General features: G+C 38.7%; 2 protein-coding genes across 2 annotated transcripts in view; one reads left to right on the top strand and one right to left on the bottom strand.

The window, feature by feature from the left end:
• LOC127427508 (LIM and SH3 domain protein 1-like) overlaps window positions 1-2,015 on the top strand; it is a 23,510-nt gene extending 21,495 nt beyond the window's left edge. The window contains exon 7 of the mRNA XM_051675175.1: window positions 793-2,015. Within this exon, the coding sequence (XP_051531135.1) occupies window positions 793-966 (174 nt within the window). The 3' untranslated portion in view covers window positions 967-2,015. The remainder of the gene's footprint in view (window positions 1-792) is intronic.
• Window positions 1,383-20,778, bottom strand: LOC127427505 (kelch domain-containing protein 1-like). Its single transcript, XM_051675171.1, has 13 exons — window positions 20,610-20,778; window positions 20,351-20,421; window positions 19,910-20,027; window positions 18,916-19,028; window positions 13,408-13,492; window positions 13,225-13,323; window positions 13,018-13,092; window positions 12,782-12,840; window positions 6,254-6,366; window positions 6,092-6,164; window positions 5,469-5,553; window positions 4,004-4,083; window positions 1,383-3,746 (listed from the first exon to the last, which is right to left on the bottom strand). The coding sequence occupies exons 1-13, from the start codon at window positions 20,724-20,726 to the stop codon at window positions 3,605-3,607; spliced, it is 1,230 nt and encodes a 409-aa protein (XP_051531131.1). The 5' UTR covers window positions 20,727-20,778; the 3' UTR covers window positions 1,383-3,604.

Raw genomic sequence — 20,778 nt, 5'->3', positions numbered from 1 at the left:
TGACTTTCTTTGTTCAACATAAATGTAGATGTGAGGCATAACGTTAAGTCACTATTCACTTTCATTGTATTGACAAAAGATGCAATGAAAGTTAATGGTGACTGAGACTTACATTTTGCCTAACATCTCCTTTTATGTTGCACAAAGAAACTGGAACAACATGAGGGTGAGTTAATAATGACAATGTTCATTTTTTGCATGAACTATCCTTTAAAGGGGTCATGACATGCCTTTTTTTTATTATTTTAATGTGTTCCGTGAGGTTCGCTTATAATAATAGTAAAGTTTTTTTTAACTCGTGTTTTTTTTTTTTTTTTGTAAACCATGATAATTTTCCACCTCTGTCGGGAGTGCTCTGTTTTGGTGCTGCTTCCCCTTTAAGACTTGACAGTAAACAGCCACTATTTTGATTGGCTCTCTGCTCTTGACTGACCTGCTCTCTCTTTGCCATCTCACTGCTCACCGTTACTGGGTGGGGCTACGGAAGTGATAAGGTAAAGTAGTCGTTAATGTGTTGTGGAGGCGGTAAGATGCAAATGTCTACCACAGCGTGACATCACAATATGGAGGAAGTAGAGAACGAGTCGTTTTGGCAGCTTGGTTTTAACAAATGCACTTTTCGCAGCGAGGAGCAACTTTTGAGTTCTGAAACTTACAGTATGTTTTTATAGTACAAAAAACATATGTAAAAAAAGAAATCAAGGAAAATTTGATTCCTCATTTCATGTCCCCTTTAAGATCTTGCGTAGTTTTCTATATGTCTTTCTTAACCCTGTTCATCTGTGTCTACAGAAGCGCTATAGGGCAGTGTACGACTACACCGCTGCTGATGAGGATGAGGTGTCATTTGCAGATGGGGACTTGATAGTGGACGTGCAGCAGATAGACGAGGGCTGGATGTTCGGACGCGTGGAGCGCACAGGACAGCAGGGGATGCTCCCATCCAACTATGTACAGGCAATCTAAGGAAAAGAATAAGGGGGGTATAGAGGATGAAAGGGATACAAGAGTGAGGGATGCACTGAGGAGTGCATAACAATTCTGGCTATGTCTCAGTTTAAGTTTTAATTTGCCCCAGTGTATGTCATTATATGTTCATCCTGATGTGAAGCAAGACAGAAGAACTCAACCAGACATCTAGGCTTTAGCTAGACTCTTGGCATTTGAGCAAGCATTATGCTTTTCTTATTTTCCATTTTGCTTTTTGTTTCAGCTGTTTAAAAGTTTGGGTTACCCAACAATGAAAATACTGTCATCATTTACTCACCTTCATGTGGTTTCAAACCCATATGAATTTGTATCTTCTGTGGAACACAAGGGAAGGAATTTTGAAATAAAGTCTTACAGGTTTGGAACAACATGAGGGTGAGTAAATGATGAGAGATTTTTTTTAATTTTTTTTTTAATTTTGGGCGAATCATCCCTGTGAGCTTTCCCTGCAATGCTGCATAGTTTTGGTGGAGCTGTGCATTGCTTTGCTGCTGTGTTGAAATTTCTGCAGATTGTTCTCCGTCTTTGATTTTAAAACAGTGCAGTGAAGTGAGTATAACTTCCCATGGGCCTTTTTTAAGATGATTGGGCAATGCCAGTCGGTATGTTAGGGCTGTAGAATCGTATGAATGGACAACATTCATCATGCAAACAATGTCTTAAGCAGTACAAAGTCTTAAACAGTGGTCTTCTTCTACCACAAGCACTGCAGAACGGTTATAGACTCCCTCTGCCTCTGGAATATTTTTATTCTGCACTTTGAGGGAATACCAAAAAGAATATTAGGTTTTATATGAAAAAATAAATAGTTTTTTCTTGACAAGCAGGTACAGTAAACACTGAAAGCTGTTGTCCTTCAAGAATGAGATGAATCACAAAAAACAATGAGATTTTATAGAATTATAATAATAAAAACAAAACAATGTATAGTATAATCACCAATTTTTATCATTCCATTGTTATTTTGTAACAAAGCATTCCAGTCCATGATATTGAATAATAAAGTGATCATTAAAGCAATGAAAGGGTGTGTATTATTGTAATGCACAATAATAAAATTATAATTAAGTCTTATTTCTTAATGATGCTTTCTTATGATGTAATGATACTGTCAGTCATCTAATATAGTGGGCCAGAATGGGGTTAGTCTTAAAGCGGAAGTGTGTAATTTCTGCGCCACCAAACAGAATTACAAAAGTAATCACCATTTTCAAACAGATTTCAGAACACTCCACCTGTCTTCTATTACTTGTATAAACAGTATTTCACAGACACAGATTCCATCCCAAACTCACAAAATTGGTCAATGTTGCTGTGTCGGGCTGGACGGGCCACTCAAACAAAGAGAGGAATCTTCAATTTTAGTCACAGAATTACAATTTTAGGTTAGCCCAATCTACAAATGGCTAACTTATAGTTGACTCTGCAAATTAAACTGGGAAACAAGAATTTTAACACTGAAAAAAATTACACACATCAGCTTTAACTGATTAATGCACATTCATATACTTCTTATGTGTTTTTCACGTAAAGATTATTTAAATATGTCAACTCTAAGTGGCTGTTGGACACATATTTTTATATAGAAACCTATGCCAAGATTGAGATTTTGGAGGTTTTGCCAACCGGCCACGAAAGTTGCCAGATTCATTTCTAAATAAACAACAACCATGTCATCTTTTATTGGCTGTAAAATATATGTATGTATGTGTATACAAAAATATACATACAGGTGGAAAAAGAGTGGTAAAACCTTCAGTGACTTTCCAGCAGGTTTAAATAGGTAAAACCATATTACATCTATGTGAAAAGAACTGAAAACAAATTCTGTACATACTGTCAAAAAAGAATGCAGTTTGTCTTTACTATACCGTGGCGAGAAAAAGTATGTGAACCCTTTGGAATTACCTGCATTTACATATACATTTCTGGAAAATTATAAATGTCTTAAAATCTGGTTTGATCTTCATCCAAGTTACAATACTGAACAAACAAAAAATAATTCACAAGTTTATCAAGATATCCTACAGGATAATGTCTGAGTGGCTGTGCACCAGCTGAAGCGCAGTAGAAGTTGGGTGATGCAGCAGGACCGTTGTCCTTAAACATAAACTCCAGAATGGCTTCAAAAAATGAAAATCCAACTTTTGACCCAGTCACAGCCCAGACCTTAACCCAATAGAGATGCTGTGGAATGACCTCAAGAGAGCTGTTCACACTAAACATCTTAAGAATATGGCTGAGCTGAAGCAGTTCTGTAAGGAACCATGGTTCAAAATTCCTGCTGAACATTGTGAGGGTCTAATCTGCAGTTAATTGAAACTTGGTTGAGGTCATTGCTGCTAAAGGAGGATTGACCAGTTATTAAATTCAAGGGTTTGCCTACTTTTTCACAACACTGTGAATGTTTAATGGGATGTGTTCAATAAAGACATGAAATATTATAATTGTTTGTGTGTTGTTAGCTTAAGCACATTGTGTTGGTCTATACTTATGACTTTGATGAAGATTAGACCACATTTTATGACCAATTAAAGAAGTTAATCTGTTATGTGGAATGCTTGAACAAAAATATTCTTAAATCCATCTTAAAACAAGGATCGCCTTTCTGATCTTATGAAACTGCATCTATATTTTGATTATTTGCCCTGAAGTACGATATCCTCTTGCCAATTGTCTTCCGAAGTTTGGCTGGTAACCAAGACACTTGCTCTTGAAGAGAAAATGTATGTTTTCCCATGCAGTCCTCACATAATCTACAAAGGATATGCCAAATATTTAGCAAATAAATAATTTTATCACTTAAGAACACTTAAAATGACCTTTTATATATTTATAAAGGGTTTATATTATATTATTATAATTATAAACAACAACAACAAAAAATCTTTAAGGTTTTTAAGGGTGTTAGTCCTCAATGGGTTGTTAGGCTGTTGACACAATGAAATGTTTCCCAAACAGAGAATGACTGTATGAACTGTTTGGTGCAGTGTGTATTTCAGCTTGCTTTTACCTTGAAAGGGTATACGGTTGGGTCTGAAACACCAGCACATCTCCACAGTGAGTTTGAGATGGAGATCTGAGCGCCACGACCTACAGAGGGAGAAATGGATGTACTGTAGGTTACAAGAATATTCAGGGTTGAATACACATTAAGCTATATTGACAGCATCTGTGGCATGCTGACTGTTACCACAGACAATAATTTAACTGTAAAAATGCAATAGTTATACACTAACAATGGAACTCTGTGGGGAAAGTGTAAAAACATACTGAACAGTGGTGTACAATTATTCTGAAGTGTACATTATAAGTGCATTTCTGTACAGGCCTTTTCTATTTTAAACTGAGATAAGAGTTCTTTTTGTGGTAATAGTGAAAATAGAGTTAATAGAGATTATTACACGGCGCTCTGGAATACTTGATTCTGACTGGTTAATTGCGCCATCTAGTGGTCTGATATCTCTGAGTAACAACCGCACACCCGGGGATTAAGACTTATCAGACCGGTCATCTGGGTATTGCGAGTCATCTTTCCTGCTTCTCGGATCACTACAAGTAAGCTAATTAAATCATTTCAACTCAAATCAATGTTTCTTGTCCATTTATTTATTTATTTGGCAATTAGTCTTATAATAGGCCGAATAATGAGGAGTAAGATGGTCATTTTTCCAAAATAAACACCAACAGAACTCTGAAGCAAACTGGAGGTGGATTTTTCAGATGTTCAGCGATATTATTCTTCTCACATAATTACATAATTTTTACACAGATCAATATTTTATGTCCATTTATTTATTTGGTTAGTAACCGTGTAACAAGCAGGATAATGTACAGTCAGCCTGTTATTGTAATATAAACCCCTTCAAGGTGATACAAGATCCTCTTCACGTCGCGTCTGGGTCCTGATAACCATGTCAGGGTTTATTTTGCCATAACAACCGGATGACTGTACATTATCCCCTAATTAATTTGCATTTCATTTGTATGAATTTTTATGATGGTAGGTGCTTTGGCTGTGACTCAAGGATCACAATCAAACAATGGTTAAACAAACTCTTGATGGTCTTGGATGAATTCCAACTAGCCAAAGTCTGCATCTCTCGAGAGCTCTGAGCTAATGTGTCACACAATTGTTGAGTCCATAAGTACAGGTCTATTCATCATCCGTTCATTTGGTGGTATATAAGGTCACTTTTGGTATGTGCAGCTTTCTTAGTTCCAGCCCTGCTTGATCTGCATGCATCACTTTTTTGTAACATACTCTTGAGTCTGACTCTGAACATATGCTTACTGTTTTTAACCCCGCACAGAGCTCATGGATTATGGCTCAAACAAAACAGATCCCCGAATCAGACCTTTAAAGCTGATTCAGAATCTGTGAATATTCTAGCCATAAATACTGTACATCACCATGTTTATGAAAGCTGCTGTTTTTATTTCACAAATAAAAGCCTTTTCTTGTAGATTGCACATACCGAATCCATTAAAAAGAAGAAGGTCTGGCTTCCTCCAAAAACAACTACATCACCATCCCTCCCCTTGTCAGCAGAATGCCATAACCTGAGGGCAGAGATGGGGGACACTCAGTGGACTGATTCAGACCTAATCTGTACAGGGTTCCCATTGTCTTGAAAAAGCTGGAAATATCAGGAAATGTTAACATGATGTTTTCCAGGCCTGGAAAAGTCATGGAAATTGTTACAGTCTTAAAAGTCATAGGAATTTCTATAATAAATATGAATTTTTCTGGTTATGCTAAACATTAAACATTGCTCTTGGGAAGAGTAAAACGTGCTCTCAAACCATAGTAATGCCTGATTTGTGTGCGACTTGTTCTTATAAAATGGTTCTTCTCAATTAATTAGTCGAACCAATTCATAATTCGGTCTGATGGATTCATTCGCAAATCACTCTAAATGTAAATAATTTTTAAAAATCCTTATCCAGTAATCGCAATTTGCAAATGGCTGAAAAAGTAAGGGAAAGGTATTAGAAGTTCATTGCTCAAAAAATGTGGTAGCTCTGTGTATACCACCAAATCTACTCCGTCCCTTAAGATTACACAGACAACACTGTATTACTGTACACAATATTCTACCTGGGTTTATCTTTATGTGCATGGTCCCTCTCTCTCCATTCTCTTGTTATAATGTCAAATTCCCACCCATCACCTAGACAAAAGAAATATGGAATGTTAGTAAAAACTGTTATGGTTATTTTTGGATGTGTATGTTTCTAAACACTTGACATATAAACTTACTAAGAACCTCCCCAGAAGAACTGAGGCCTCCAAACAGGAAGAGCGTGTGGTCTGAGACGGCTGTGAGTGTGTGAAGAGTACGGCCCCGTGGGAGAGAAGCAGCCTGATGGTCACTGGGTTCAAGAAGAGAAATGCTTATTTCTGACTTAAACTTCCAGTCAAAAGCTTGGACGCACCTACGTATTCTTATTATGACTTTTTTGTTTTTTTTGGATAACAGTATTTAAAACAATAAAGCAACACAAATGGGAGTATGGGAATTATGTAGTGACCAAAAGATTTTTTAAAAATTAAAACCATCTATTATTTTAGCTTCTTAAAAGTAGGCTGGATTACAGCTCTGCAAACTCTGGGCATTTTCTAAACCAACTTCATGAGATGCCACCAGGAATGCTTTTTAAACAGTATTAAAGGAGTTCCCATGTACAGTGCATCCGGAAAGTATTCACAGCGCTTCACTTTTTCCACATTTTGTTATGTTACAGCCTTATTCCAAAATGGATTCAATTCATTATTTTCCTCAAAATTCTACAAACAATACCCCATAATGACAATGTGAAAGAAGTTTGTTTGAAATCTTTGCAAATTTATTAAAAATAAAAAAACGCGGAAAAAAAAAAAAATCACGTCCATAAGTATTCACAGCCTTTGCCATGACACTCAAAATTGAGCTCAGGTGCATCCTGTTTCCACTGATCATCCTTGAGATGTTTCTACAACTTGATTGGAGTCCACCTGTGATAAATTCAGTTGATTGGACATGATTTGGGAAGGCACACACCTGTCTATATAAGGTCCCACAGTTAACAGTGCATGTCAGAGCACAAACCAAGCCATGAAGTCCAAGAAATTGTCTGTAGACCTGCGAGACAGGATTATATCGAGGCACAGATCTGGGGAAGGGTACAGAAAAATTTCTGCAGAATTGAAGGTCCCAATGAGCACAGTGGCCTCCATCATCCATAAATGGAAGAAGTTTGGAACCACCAGGACTCTTCCTAGAGCTGGCCGCCCGGCCAAACTGAGCGATCGGGGGAGAAGGGCCTTAGTCAGGGAGGTGACCAAGAACCCGATGGTCACTCTGACAGAGCTCCAGCGTTTCTCTGTGGAGAGAGGAGAACCTTCCAGAAGAACAACCATCTCTGCAGCACTCCACCAATCAGGCCTGTATGGTAGAGTGGCCAGACGGAAGCCACTCCTCAGTAAAAGGCACATGACAGCCTGCCTGGAGTTTGCCAAAAGGCACCTGAAGGACTCTCAGACCATGAGAAACAAAAATTGAACTCTTTGGCCTGAATGGCAAGTGTCATGTCTGGAGGAAACCAGGCACCGCTCATCACCTGGCCAATACCATCCCTACAGTGAAGCATGGTGGTGGCAGCATCATGCTGTGGGGATGTTTTTCAGAGGCAGGAACTGGGAGACTAGTCAGGATCGAGGGAAAGATGAATGCAGCAATGTACAGAGACATCCTTGATGAAAACCTGCTCCAGAGTGCTCTGGACCTCAGACTGGGGCGAAGGTTCATCTTCCAACAGGACAACGACCCTAAGCACACAGCCAAGATAACAAAGGAGTAGCTCCGGGACAACTCTGTGAATGTCCTTGAGTGGCCCAGCCAGAGCCCAGATTTTTACCTGATTGAACATCTCTGGAGAGATCTGAAAATGGCTGTGCACTGACGCTCCCCATCCAACCTGATGGAGCATAAGAGGTCCTGCAAAGAAGAATGAGAGAAACTGCCCAAAAATAGGTGTGCCAAGCTTGTAGCATCATACTCAAAAAAGAATTGAGGCTGTAATTGGTGCCAAAGGTGCTTCAACAAAGTACTGAACAAAGGCTGTGAATACTTATGTACATGTGATTTTTTTTCGTTTTTTATTTTTAATACATTTGCAAAGATTTCAAACAAACTTTTCACATTGTCATTATGGGATATTGTTTGTAGAATTTTGAGGAAAATAATTAATTTAATCAATTTTGGAATAAGGCTGTAACATAACAAAATGTGGAAAAAGTGAAGCGCTGTGAATACTTTGGACACTAGTGGGCTGCTCTTCCTTCACTATCCAGCCCAACTCATTCATCAGCGCTATTTACTGTATTTTTATCTACAAAACTAATTTCAAGCACTTAAGCATAAGCCTTTATATCAAAAGGTTTTCAAGATAATGACAAACATTTCTGTGACATCTGTTTAAACCTTTGACTGGTAATGTACAACGTACATTTATTAACAGTTAGAGCTGATTAATAATTCAGCTGAACAGTCCCATGGCATAAGGCATAGTAAATGTAAAGTTGACCCATCACTAATACTTAAATGTTTTGCATATTCACGATCATGTATCTAAAAGAAATCAGAGCCAGCAGAACCTACAGCAGAAATCATCCTCACTAGAAGCTACAGAGCTGACCTTTTAGATGACTTATTTATATGTCTCTTGAGTGTGTGCTCTTTAAGCCACGTGTGTAACTTTCTGAAGCTGTGGTTGTCACTGCCTTTTTTGCATGAGTTTTTTTTGTGTGCATATGACATGTGCAGGTCCACAATGTCTGTTTATACCATCTATGCTAATTTGCGAACTGCGGTCATGACAGCACCTAAAGACCTCTACATCAATATCATAACACATCTGTGAGGATAATATAAGGTATATAAAGTTGTCGCAGGACAATAATAAAAGGCAATCATCGCTATTCCTATTGTTCAAGGGTTTTGAAAACCCCCTAACCCCCTAAAGCTCATGGGTGGAAAAGTTTGTTAATACTTTTCTGTGATCGAACTTGCGTTTTTTCTGGCAAATGATAAAACAGGTGAAAAAAATCCCATAGATTTACACTTAAGGAGGGACCACAGCCATAGGGAAATATCAGAGAGATTTGGGGGTTGTTTCTTAGGCCAGTAAGCAACCATCTAGCAACCATCCAGCACATCATAGACAAGTGGTAACCCGTAATTTGCCTCCAGCTTAATGCAAGACTAAAGAAATCGTAGTTGATTTCCGAAGGAAGACAAACCAAATAGTGCCAGTAAACATCCAGGGAGTGGGCACTGAGACTGTGAAATCATACAAATACCTGGGTGTCTACCTAAATAATAAACTGGACTGGTCTGATAATACAGATTATTTATACAAGAAGGGTCAAAGTCTTATCCACCTCCTGGGATGATTGAGATCCTTTGGTGTGTGTCGGGTATTGCTAAAGACTTTTTATGATACTGTGGTAGCATCTTTAATTTTGTATGCTGTGGTATGTTGGGGTGGAGGGATTTTACAGAGAGACAAAAAAAAAAAAAAAGGCTTAATTAATTGATCAGGAAGTGTAGTTCATAGATGAAATAGGACAGAATTGGATGGTCAAGAAGCTGTCTTCTATCATAAACAATAACTCTCACTCCCTCCATGAGACAGTGCGGCCTCTGGTCATCACGTTCAGTGAAAGGGTTATTCATCCACGCTGCTCAAAATAGCGTCATAGAAAGTATTTTTTTCCGTCTGACTGTATAATCAATATCACACATGATTGGCGTGACTATTGTGCAATGTTTTTATGGTATAGTGCTTATGTTGTTGCAATTGTCTGTTGGTTTTGTTCTTTTTATATTTTTATCACTTAGGATGTGCTGCTGTAACGTGAATTTTCCCTTAGGAGGATAAATAAAGTTTATCAAATCAAAATCAAATTTTTTTTTTGTTTTGTTGCAATTGTCAGCTGTTTCTACCTGCTCTAACCCTTATATACCTAATGTATTCAGGTTAATTTGGTGATGTGAAATAATAGTTTTGACTTGAATAAAATCAGTGCATTTTGATTTTTCTACATGAAGCACGTTTTTTAGGTGTAGCAACCACCTAGCAACACCCTGGCAACCTCATAGCAACATGCAAAAAATATTTTGGGTGTGTCTCAATCAGTGTCCTAGCTCCCTCAGTCATGAATCAGTAAGTATATTGTGAACATGAATTCAGGCACTGACAAGGGAACTGATCCACTGAGCATTCGGACACTTATGACTTAAAGGAATGTTCCAGGTTCAATACAAGTTTAGCTCAAATGACAGCATTTGTGGCATAATGTTGATTACCACAAAAATTCATTTTGACTCGTCCCTCCTTTTCTTTAAAGAAAGCAAAGATCTGTGTTACAGTGAGACACTTACAATGGAAGTGAATGGGGCCAATTTTTGAACATTAAAATACTCACTTTTTCAAAAGTATAGCTACAAGATATAAAGGATATGCATGTAAACATGATTTTAGTGTGATAAAATCACTTACTGACCTTTTTTGTATAAAGTTAGAGCCAATTTGACTTCTTCGTTATTATGATCATATAATGTCAACAAACCCTAAAAATTATGATTTAGATAAATTTACAGCTCAAATAATGTTTTAACAGAAGAAATAATGTAAGTGCTTTTATAAAATTATAAGCTCCAAATTTCTGTTTAAATCCTCCAAACGTTTTCCACATTCACTTCCATTGTAAGTGTCTCACTGTAACCTTAATTTTTTTCATTTTTTAAAGAATAGGAGGAACATGTCGAAATTTATTTTTGTGGCACTCAACATTATGACACAAGTGCTGTCGATTAAGCTTAACTTGTATTGAACCCTGAACATTCCTTTAATTACTAGTGCCACGATTACGAGAGCTGGTATTAATCAGCAACATAAATGAAACTGACTTACGTTTTTGCTGTAGATATTAAAACGTAGTGTTATTATGAAAGATAAATTACATAAATGAAGAAATAAATATACAATTTTTAATCTTTTTCTAACAACTCTAATATTTAAAAGATTGTTTACCTTTCATTCACATTATGGATGAAAGATAATTCTCTTATAAAGAGAAACAAGGCTTTGACATCATATATTTACACTTGCGCCAGGCTTAAAAGACTTCAGTAGACATGACAACGTTTTCGGTAAAGGAACATAGTGAACAATGATGCTCCCTGAATTGTACCGTGCATTCTGGGAATTTTTGGGGAGATTTCAGTGCACTGGAACCAATTTGCGAATGGGACAGCCCTAGGAATGGTCAACACCCTGGTCAGTGCCCTAACTACTGAACTTGTAAGCTGATCAAGACACCCTTTGAACACCTTAGCAACTGCATAGCAAAGCCCTGGCAACCATCCACAACACCCTGCCACTGTGGCGGCATGTTTTTCATGGAAAAGTTTCACTCACTTTTTCTTAAAGGTGCAATATGTAACAATTTTCATGTAATATTCGCATTTGTTTTTTGCCAATGTGTGAAGGGCTTGTAACGCAACTTAAAATATTAGCCCTTCCCGGACTTCCTAGGTTGCCTATTAAAGTCTGTAGACTGATTTTCATGTGAAGGGAGCGGGTCACTTTTGCCGGGAAAATCCAAAGGATGTGATGTTTATGCATGCTCCCAAGAGCCTTGCCTCAGACAGTAATAGCTTCTCTTCCGCTATTCAACAGTGACAACAAACTGCAACACTAGGTAACATTATCTTAGAGATGGAATCCAGAAAAACGTCTGGCTTCCTGCACAACACCGACTCCTACACAAACTCAGAGTAAGCCAAAAAAAAAAAAAAAACTTTTATCTACTAAATCCAGTCTGGCTAAGCGGGAACGTGATCGTGGTCGAGCGAAAACTAGAGTGAACATCGGTAGGGCATTTGATTCCTAGTGGGATTTTCGTTCAGTTTTGGGGATCAAAACTGACCCTGAATTGCCGTTCTTATTATTGGACAGGTAAGCTTAAATAACTGCAAAGCATGTGAAATATTGTGCCATAAGAATTGATCTGTGTAATTTTAGCTAACTTGATCTTGACAAATTGCAAGCTACCTTGCTTCATAACTTTCAAATAATTTCAACGATCTTCTCTTTATACTAAAAGTCTACAGGTATACAGGATAAATTTAAGCAAATATGCTGGTTTCTTATTTGTAGTACAACATATGACATACAAAACATACAGTAGTGCAACATAACTGTAAAATGTCTGGTATAGTTCGGTAGTATGTTGCTGTATTTGTGTATCAGTGTGCTATGTTAGCTGATAAGTAGTTTTAGTTTAGTCTCAAAGTTTGTAGTAAAACAATCATAACTGTGTAATTTTAATTATGCTATCTCATTTGTCAGCATGATGCCGGTGGTTCACGTTTAGTCTCTTTGTACGTTACATCACTGTTTTGTCTGATGCTCGCTCGCTCACGTCCCTATGGAGTGTGTGCGCGAGCACGAGCAACAGGTAGCTGGGTGCAGTTCACTTAACGGCCACATGTGTCATTAATAACAAGGGTTTCTGAATCTTACATACTGCACCTTTAAGTAAATATAAAAATCAAGTTCATTTTAAATAATGTGGCAAGAGTATTGATAAGACATGATATTTAGTCTCCTACAGCAGACACACTTCCTTATTGTGTAGGAACCACTGTGTGCTTAAAGAGCAGCTTGTGCAGATTTTTGTTTGCTCTTTTTAATTAGTAATGTTATCAGGTCACTTGTTAAAAAAAAAAACAGCACTTACACTTGCGTCCATGTCCACGTTACTAGATCTAAACAATGAATGTCTATCGTCAGCGTTTCCTGGAATGACAGAAGGGATTTTCAGTATTCTAAGAGGAAAAGTCAATGCATACAGATTTTCAATATCTCATAATAGCCAGTGCTTAAAACATACATATTTTGAAAAGAACTGAAAATGCTGTTATTAGAAAGATTAGGGTTTAACATTTATGTGTAGACTGAATGCTTTCTGCTTACCAGACCTCCACATATATAGCCCTTATGGCCTAAAGTAGCACTGGCATGGGACGCCCGGGGCTCTGGAGTCTGACCCTGCAACAAGTGGATCCAGACAGCAGGAAATCAAAACAATGTATACTATCATCTATTAATAGTAATGACTAAGAGTAGAGAACACTAGCCTATGTTTTGCTTTGTTTGCTAATCAGACAGCATCTCTTTTACCTGAGTTTGTGGTTCAGTCCATGTGGCTGACTCAGGTTCAAACATATGTACTTCTTTATTCCAACCCCAAAACTGGAACAATTCTGACCCAACTGTTGTCTGTAAAGAGAAGTCTAAAAAAAGTCCAGTTCTCCTGTACAACAACTGTAAATGTAAATGTATTTGCATGAACCTTTTGCTCACCCAGGATGTCTCATCAATGATGAAGCTTTTGGAGTTGTTGACCTCTCGAAGTGTTTTGCACCCATATCCGCCAAAGTAGATAAGCCTATGAATGACATCAACTGTTGTAAAGCTGGCACATCAAAGTAACTGCTTGCTTACTCTTACACAGATCTGCCACAACATTAAAACCACCTGCCTAATATTGTTTATATCAAACTTGTGCCTCCAAACCATCGCCAGCCCGCATACTACTCACCACAATTATACAAAGCGGTTATCTGAGTTACCGTAGTTTGAACCAGTCTGGCCAATCTCTGTTGACCTCTCTCATCAACAAGGCATTTCTGTCCTCAGAACTGCCGCTCACTGGATATTTTTATTTTTTTGGTACCATTCGGAGTAAAGTTTTGTGTTGAAAATGAAAATCCCAGAAGATCAGCAGTTACAGAAATACTCAAACCAGCCCGTCTGGCACCAACAATCATGCCACACTCCAAATCACGGAGATCACATTTTTCCACCATTCTGATGGTTGATGTGAACATTAACTGAAGCTCCTGACCCATATCTGCATGATTTGATGCAATGCACTGCTTCCACATGATTGGCTGATTTATATAATCACAAGGATGATTGTTGGTGCCAGACGGGCTGGTTTGAGTATTTCTGTTACTGTTGATCTCCTGGGATTTTCACACACAACAATCTCTAGAATTTACTCAGAATGGTGCCAAAAACAAAAAACATCCAGTGAGCTGCAGTTCTGTGGACATAAATGCCTTGTTGATGAGAGAGGTCAACAGAGAATGGCCAGACTGGTTCGAACTGACAAAGTCTACAGTAAATCAGATAATCACTCTGTACAATTTTGGTGAGAAGAATATCATCACAGAATGCTATTCTGAGATGCAGGTTGGCGCTGTTTTGGTGGCACGAGGGGGACCTACACAATATTAGGCAGGTGGTTTTAATGTTGTGGCTGATTGTAATAGACAGTAAGCAGCAACAATATAACATTTACACAAATCATTCTAACTAATTGAATTGTAACGATGCGCTGGCAATGGCAATGACGAAGACGTGAAGATGAAGAACCCAAGTGCAGTTTACTTACAAAGTGCAGTAATCCAAAACCCTAACTATAAACGTTAAACATGAACTTGACTAGACTTAAAACTTGACTTGACATAAATATAACATGGCTAGAACAAAACACATCCACATTCATTCAATACTTGACAAAGACACAATGGAAAACATGAGGCTTAAATATATGGACATGGGGGAACATAAACCAATGAACAAACAGAACTGGTAACAAGCTAATTAAACGATAAACCAATGAAAACATGACACATGAACATGGAGGGAAAACAGGAATCACATGACAAGGGAAACAGGAACTAAACATTTCAAAATAAAAGACATGAATCAACAAAATACACGACATATCCCCCCCACTAAGGGGCGGCTCCCGACACCCCAGCACATAAACAAAACACGTAAAACATGACAAAATCAAAGTTCTGTAGGGAGCTGGGGGGGGGGGGGTCTTGAGGCGTGAGGCATGGCGAGAAAGGGCGAGGGGCATGGGACCAGGGCAGAGTCCGTGGGGGGTGGAGCCATGAGAGGCTCGAGGGGTGGAGCCATGGAACTTGGTGCCCGGATAGTAGCCGAAGACTCGAAGGGCCAGGGTGGAGCCGATGGCAGGGAGGACCAAGGCGGTGCTGGGGGATCGGAAGACTGAGGTGGAGCCATAGGGAAGGAGGTCCCCGGTGGAGCTGACAGATCGGAGGGACGAGGCGCAACCAGAGGATTGGAGAGCCAAGGCGGAGCCAGGTGACTGACAGGCCAAGGAGGAGCCGGAGGGACGAGGGACCCCGGCAAAGCCGACAGGCTGAAGGACCGCAGTGGAGCCGAGGGAACGCCGAGCTGAGGCAATGTCGAGGGACCGACAGGCCAAGGTGAAGTCCAGGGCTCGGAGGATCCAGGCGGGGTTGGAGGGCCGAAAGTTCCCCTTGCCTGCTCAGGAGATCTAAGGGTGGGTATAAGGGTGGGAACCATCTCCAGGTCCAACTGCTCAGGTGTTGCTGTAACGTGGCATGGAGCAGGCTGAAGCGTTGCTGTGACGTGGCATGGAGCAGGCTGAGGCGTTGCTGTGACGTGGCATGGAGCAAAAGATGGTCGCTAGTTCAGCGACCATGACGAGGAACTCTGGCTCGGCGGTGGCCATGTCATGCACCTCTGGCTCGGCGGCAGCCATGTCGTGGACCTTTGGCTAAAGTCCTCTATGTAATCCTCCAGGGGACGATTCCCCTGATGTAGTCGTATGAGCTTAACTGCTGGGTTCATTATTGGGTCAAGTATTCTGTAACGTAGTTAGCAGTGATGATGAAGAAGACGTGAAGATAAAGAACACAAGTGCAGTTTATTTACAAACATGATAACCAATAACCCTAACTACAAACGTGAAACATAAAACATGAACTTGACAATGGCTTGACATAACCGTGGCTTGACTTAAACATCTACAATCACATTCATTCAATACTTGACAAAGACACAATGGAAAACATGAAGCTTAAATACATGGACATGGGGGAACATAAACCAATGAACACACAGAACTGATAACAAGATAATTAAACAATAAACCAATGAAAACATGACACATGAACATGGAGGGAAAACAGGAATCACATGACAAGGGAAACAAGAACTAAACATTTCAAAATAAAAGACATGAATCAACAAAATACACATGACATGAATAAAAAAGTTACAGGCGTTCTCCTTTAACTTCAACTTTGGTGTTGTTTCTGTTCACAATGTAAAAATGTTTAGAGAAAACTATGCAACTTCTGGATCTGTATGGATATCTGTAAGGAAAGTGCACTGAAAAAAATAAAAATAAAACTTAAGGGATTAAAGTTAACACAGAAATGAATATTGTCATCATTTATTCACCCTCATGTTGTTTCTAACCCGTCTTTCTTTCTTCAGTGGAACACAAAAGGAGGCAGAATGAGGCTTCAGTCAGCATTCACTTTCATTTAGCCTGATCTCATGAATGTTACATGACCATGGCAAAAAAATTAACAAAACAAAATTATGTGCTTCGTTACACATTTCGCTGCAGTTTCCCATTGAAATGTCCGGCGCCAAAAGCCAGTGAAATTGTATCATAATCAGACAGGTTTTATAAGGTGAATATTAGATGGTTTTAACAAGTAAAACGTACCACCCTAACCTAAAACTTTACCCTAAACCTAATCGATAGTGTCCTAAAAGCAAATGTGACATGAAAAGCACATTTTCTGGAGCAACCACATCATTTCATGTTGCTTCTAAGACACTTTCATCTCACATATTAGCTTACGTACTTTGACTAGTCTCGAACCGCATACTTCCAGGTATAAATAGAGGGTATAAAAACAGGTGATCATCAGGTGAGATACCGCGGAAGCTAATCACATTGGAATAAGTTTGTAAATGTAGATCGATCTGTAATACAAGCATTCAAATTTATAATTTTTCAAATGATGCGTGAGTAAAAGTGTTTCGATATCATAATATCAGTGTGCGAGTAATAGAGTGAAAAATAATTGTTTATAAAATCATATCAGCCATTGCAGTCGTGATTTGTGTGAAAGTGTATAAAACACACAGTTGTTGTAGCGCATCTAGTGTTATTTTCAGCAGGAAACTAAAGTGAAGCTTAGAATGCGGCACGAAAAAGTCATTTTGGAAAAATGTAGTCATAGTACTGTTCATTCCATGAGACTAGGTTGCTTCCATTGTATAGAAAAAAGATGCAATGAAAATGATTGGTGACTGAGACTAGCATACTGCTTAACAGCTCCTTTTGTGTTCCACTGAAGAAAGCCATAGGAGCTTGGATCACCATGAGGGTGAGTAAATTATGACAGAAATTTCAATTTTGGGTGAACTGAAATGATAGAATTTATTGATTTTGCTTTAAAAATGTTATTCATTTATTGAAACATGAAAAACATAAAACATAAAAATAAAAAAAGACATTTCTAAATTCAAATTGCACTTCAAACTAAACAAAATATAATAAAATATTTTACGCAATAAAATCTTATTTAACCATCTCCCCAAATCCAAACATTTCTCCATGGCTATATTTGCCATCACACAAGCAGCCAACAACACAGATGGGAAATTACTAATAGCCTCCAGATTAAGAACTAAAGACAATTATAAATGTAAAGCCAATAATAATCTAAATAAATAAGCCTAATAAATTCCCTTGTGTTCTCAAAATAATGCTGCCAAATGTGTGTTCTTATCGAATGTGTTTGTATTGCGTTTTGGTAATACAGTTTAGAAAAGAAAAGAAAACTAAATTTTAGGTTCAAGGTGAATATGTCTTATATTAATGATTTCATCACGTTCGTCTTTGTTTATTTAATACAAAGATATATATTACTGAACCTGCAGAGTTGCGTTCACAATGCATGCCAACCGCGTGGAAATAAAGTGAACTAAACTCACAGCACCTCCTGAGATGATCAGAGATCATTTGCAGCATTCTCACAGATGACATTATTCTTGCAAACAGTTTTCAGATGAATGAAACAGAGAAAAAAAGAGTGAAAACTCTTTACATGCGCTTGTTCCACATGACAGGCTCATGCATCACGCCTCTGAATCAAGTGATTTTTTTTTTTTTTGCTTTATTAATTTTGCTTTAAAATTGTAATTAATATATTGAAACACGAAAAACATAAACAAAAGACATTTCTAAATTCAAATTGCACTTTTACTAAATGAAAAAAGCAATAAAACAATGAAGTGATCAAAAAATCTTATTTAACCACCTCCCCAAATCCATACATTTACCATCTCCAATGGCTCCATTTGCATCACATAATCCGCAATTTATGCCAACCACGAGGAAATAAAGCAAATTAAACTCACAGCACCTCCTGATATGATCGGAGATCATTTTCAGCATTCTCATAGACTTCGAAAGAAACAGAGAAAAATGAGTGAAAACTCTTTATATGCGCCTGTTCCACGAGACAGGCTTGCGCTGCACGCCTCTGAACAAACACTGAATCAGACACAAGCATTGACGGCTTTTCTTTTGTCAGTTCTTAAAAATTTAATAAAGTGTGTTTCTTCAAGAGCATATCTTTGTGACTAACAGCATTTCTTGTCATGTGTCACTCCGAGACGTCTTATAGGTCGCCCGCCTGTTGCGGGTAGATGAGCAAAAGTATCTATGCATGAAATACATTTGGACGAGGAACTTGTGAACTGGATTCAACCTCATCGCATTTGGCGGATGGCGGGTGCTAGTTTCACACCCTGGCCACTGTTTAATATATTTGCCGACTTCCCAGATCCATGGTTTTGTCATTTCCCGATATTGTCGATCATCGTCTGTTCGCAATCGGCATTGGGATCTACATCGTCGATATCCGATTACATCATCCTATCACCCAGCCCTATTACAGTGTGCACATGTGCTACTGCGACCTTGTTTTTCCCTACCTGTTTCTATAGACCCAGCAGGAATGTCTGACCCTGGGAGAGGGTGTTGCTCCAATTGTGTCTGTTACTTTTCTCCAGCTGTATTCCCCATCTGACAGGTCAACACAATACACCTGTCACAACATACCACCAGTACAAAGGGCTTAGCCAGAAGCAGTGAGATTTTTATTCGCAGCCAGAAACCAACCCAAAACTTGTTTTTCACGTTTTCCTCAATTTTCTGCAGGATATTTGGACAGATCACATTTTAAGACTTGGCAGATGTGCCTGAAATTTTGAGACATTGGAGGATCAAAAAAGCTGGAATAGCTGGAATAAGTGTTTTGTATGGAGGGAAGTGTGCAATGGCACATAATGTCTTTGTTCTCTCTGTATATCAGTGGCAGACAAGCAAGAAAAACATTCTCCAAAAAAAAGTTTTGGGGATGTGGAGTTTCCCTTTAACAGAAGCTTTGTTCAGCCATATTTGCCTAAACCAAAAAGCCAAAAAAACTTCCTACAATGTGTTGAGTAAATAATATTTGTGGTTCATATATATATTTGCAAAGCAAAATATCAATCAGATGAGCACAACCTTCGGAAAACAAACCTGCCTAAGAGTGCTTGCTGGTCTTAGCTGGTCTCCCAGTCTGGCCAAGCTGGTGTTCAACTGGTTTCCCATCCTGACCAGCTGAAAAGTGCCAAAAACTCTTTAAAACTGTCTGAAAAGCCAGTCTGACCAGGGTGGGTGACCAGCTAAGCTCAGCAAACTATTTTAGACTGGTTAGGCTGCAGTTTGCTTTCATAGGTCATTTTTCAAAGTGCTCTCTGACTGTAAAATAAGGGTATGTACAGCAGAAATCACATTCTCCCAATGCATTGCCTTTCAATAGAGAAGAGTATCATGAATAACTCTTGCCGTTGTCCTGGACAAACTTGTTTATCTGCCTCTGTTGATGTACTTGTTGATCTAGATATGCTGCTATGTGATGTTATCATTCCTAAGGCAGCTTACCATGTTGCTGTGGCCATCGCTGTCACATCCCCCAAAAATGTAAAGCACACCCTGGAGATATGCACCACAAGTCTCTGAAAGAACAGGAGGAACCTCTCCGCCCATCTGCCTCCGAGACCTGCCACGCACACACATACACAAATAAAAACTTAAGGGAAAATCTTGTAAAGATATATTGTTTTGGGTTGGCAATGGTAGCAACAGCTGAGAAACTCTACCTGCTTCCTTGTTAAACTAAATAACTGCTGTTAAAAGTGCAATGTACAGCAGGTAGAATAAACATAACAGGAAAACTCTGCATTTAATGAAAGTGCAGTTTGCAGAAGGGATACCTATAGGGATGTCAGCTATTCAGGAAATGCCATACCTGGGTCAACCAAATAATACTCAAACTGCTGAAAAAAAAAACATGAACAATTTCTCTCTTTTTTCTTTTCTTACCAGACTCCACTCTCCATGTCATAAAGCCAGATCTCATTACTGGGCAGAAATGTTTCTTTTCCATCCACACACTAAAAAGTACAAATAATTAACAAAGCAGCACATCAAAACGTCAGTTCACGTTCTTACAAATTTTGTCTTCAATTTAAATAAAGGCAAGAAAAATGTTTACTAATCTCCCCAAACTCATTTTGCACTTCTAAAAGACTATTCAGACGATAATTGAATAAATACAACATCTATTTTCTATGTCTCTCACCTGGCATCCACCCCAGACGTACAGCGTATGTCCCTCCAGGAAGGAGACGTGGTCGCTCCGCGGTGGAACCGGCAAGAGCTGCGCTGTGACAGTCGCCGGTTCTTCTGTACTTTCCATTGCTTATGCCCCGTTCAACTACTGCGCTCCAGCACCAGAGCGCGCAGATACA

This window comes from Myxocyprinus asiaticus, chromosome 36 (genome assembly GCF_019703515.2).
Source record: "Myxocyprinus asiaticus isolate MX2 ecotype Aquarium Trade chromosome 36, UBuf_Myxa_2, whole genome shotgun sequence".
Taxonomy (NCBI): domain Eukaryota; kingdom Metazoa; phylum Chordata; class Actinopteri; order Cypriniformes; family Catostomidae; genus Myxocyprinus; species Myxocyprinus asiaticus.
The sequence above is the reverse complement of the archived record's forward strand: the minus strand, read 5'-3'. Positions and strand labels throughout refer to the sequence as shown.

Bases quoted from the DNA above. Each gene is read 5' to 3' on its own strand.
- LOC127427505 (XM_051675171.1), bottom strand. From the start codon at position 20,726: ATGGAAAGTACAGAAGAACCGGCGACTGTCACAGCGCAGCTCTTGCCG. The intron at 20,422-20,609 runs GTGAGAGACATA...TGTACTTTTTAG, and splicing joins ACGTCTGGGGTGGATGCCAG to TGTGTGGATGGAAAAGAAAC. The intron at 3,747-4,003 runs GTAAAAGCAAGC...TATCCTTTGTAG, and splicing joins CAACCGTATACCCTTTCAAG to ATTATGTGAGGACTGCATGG.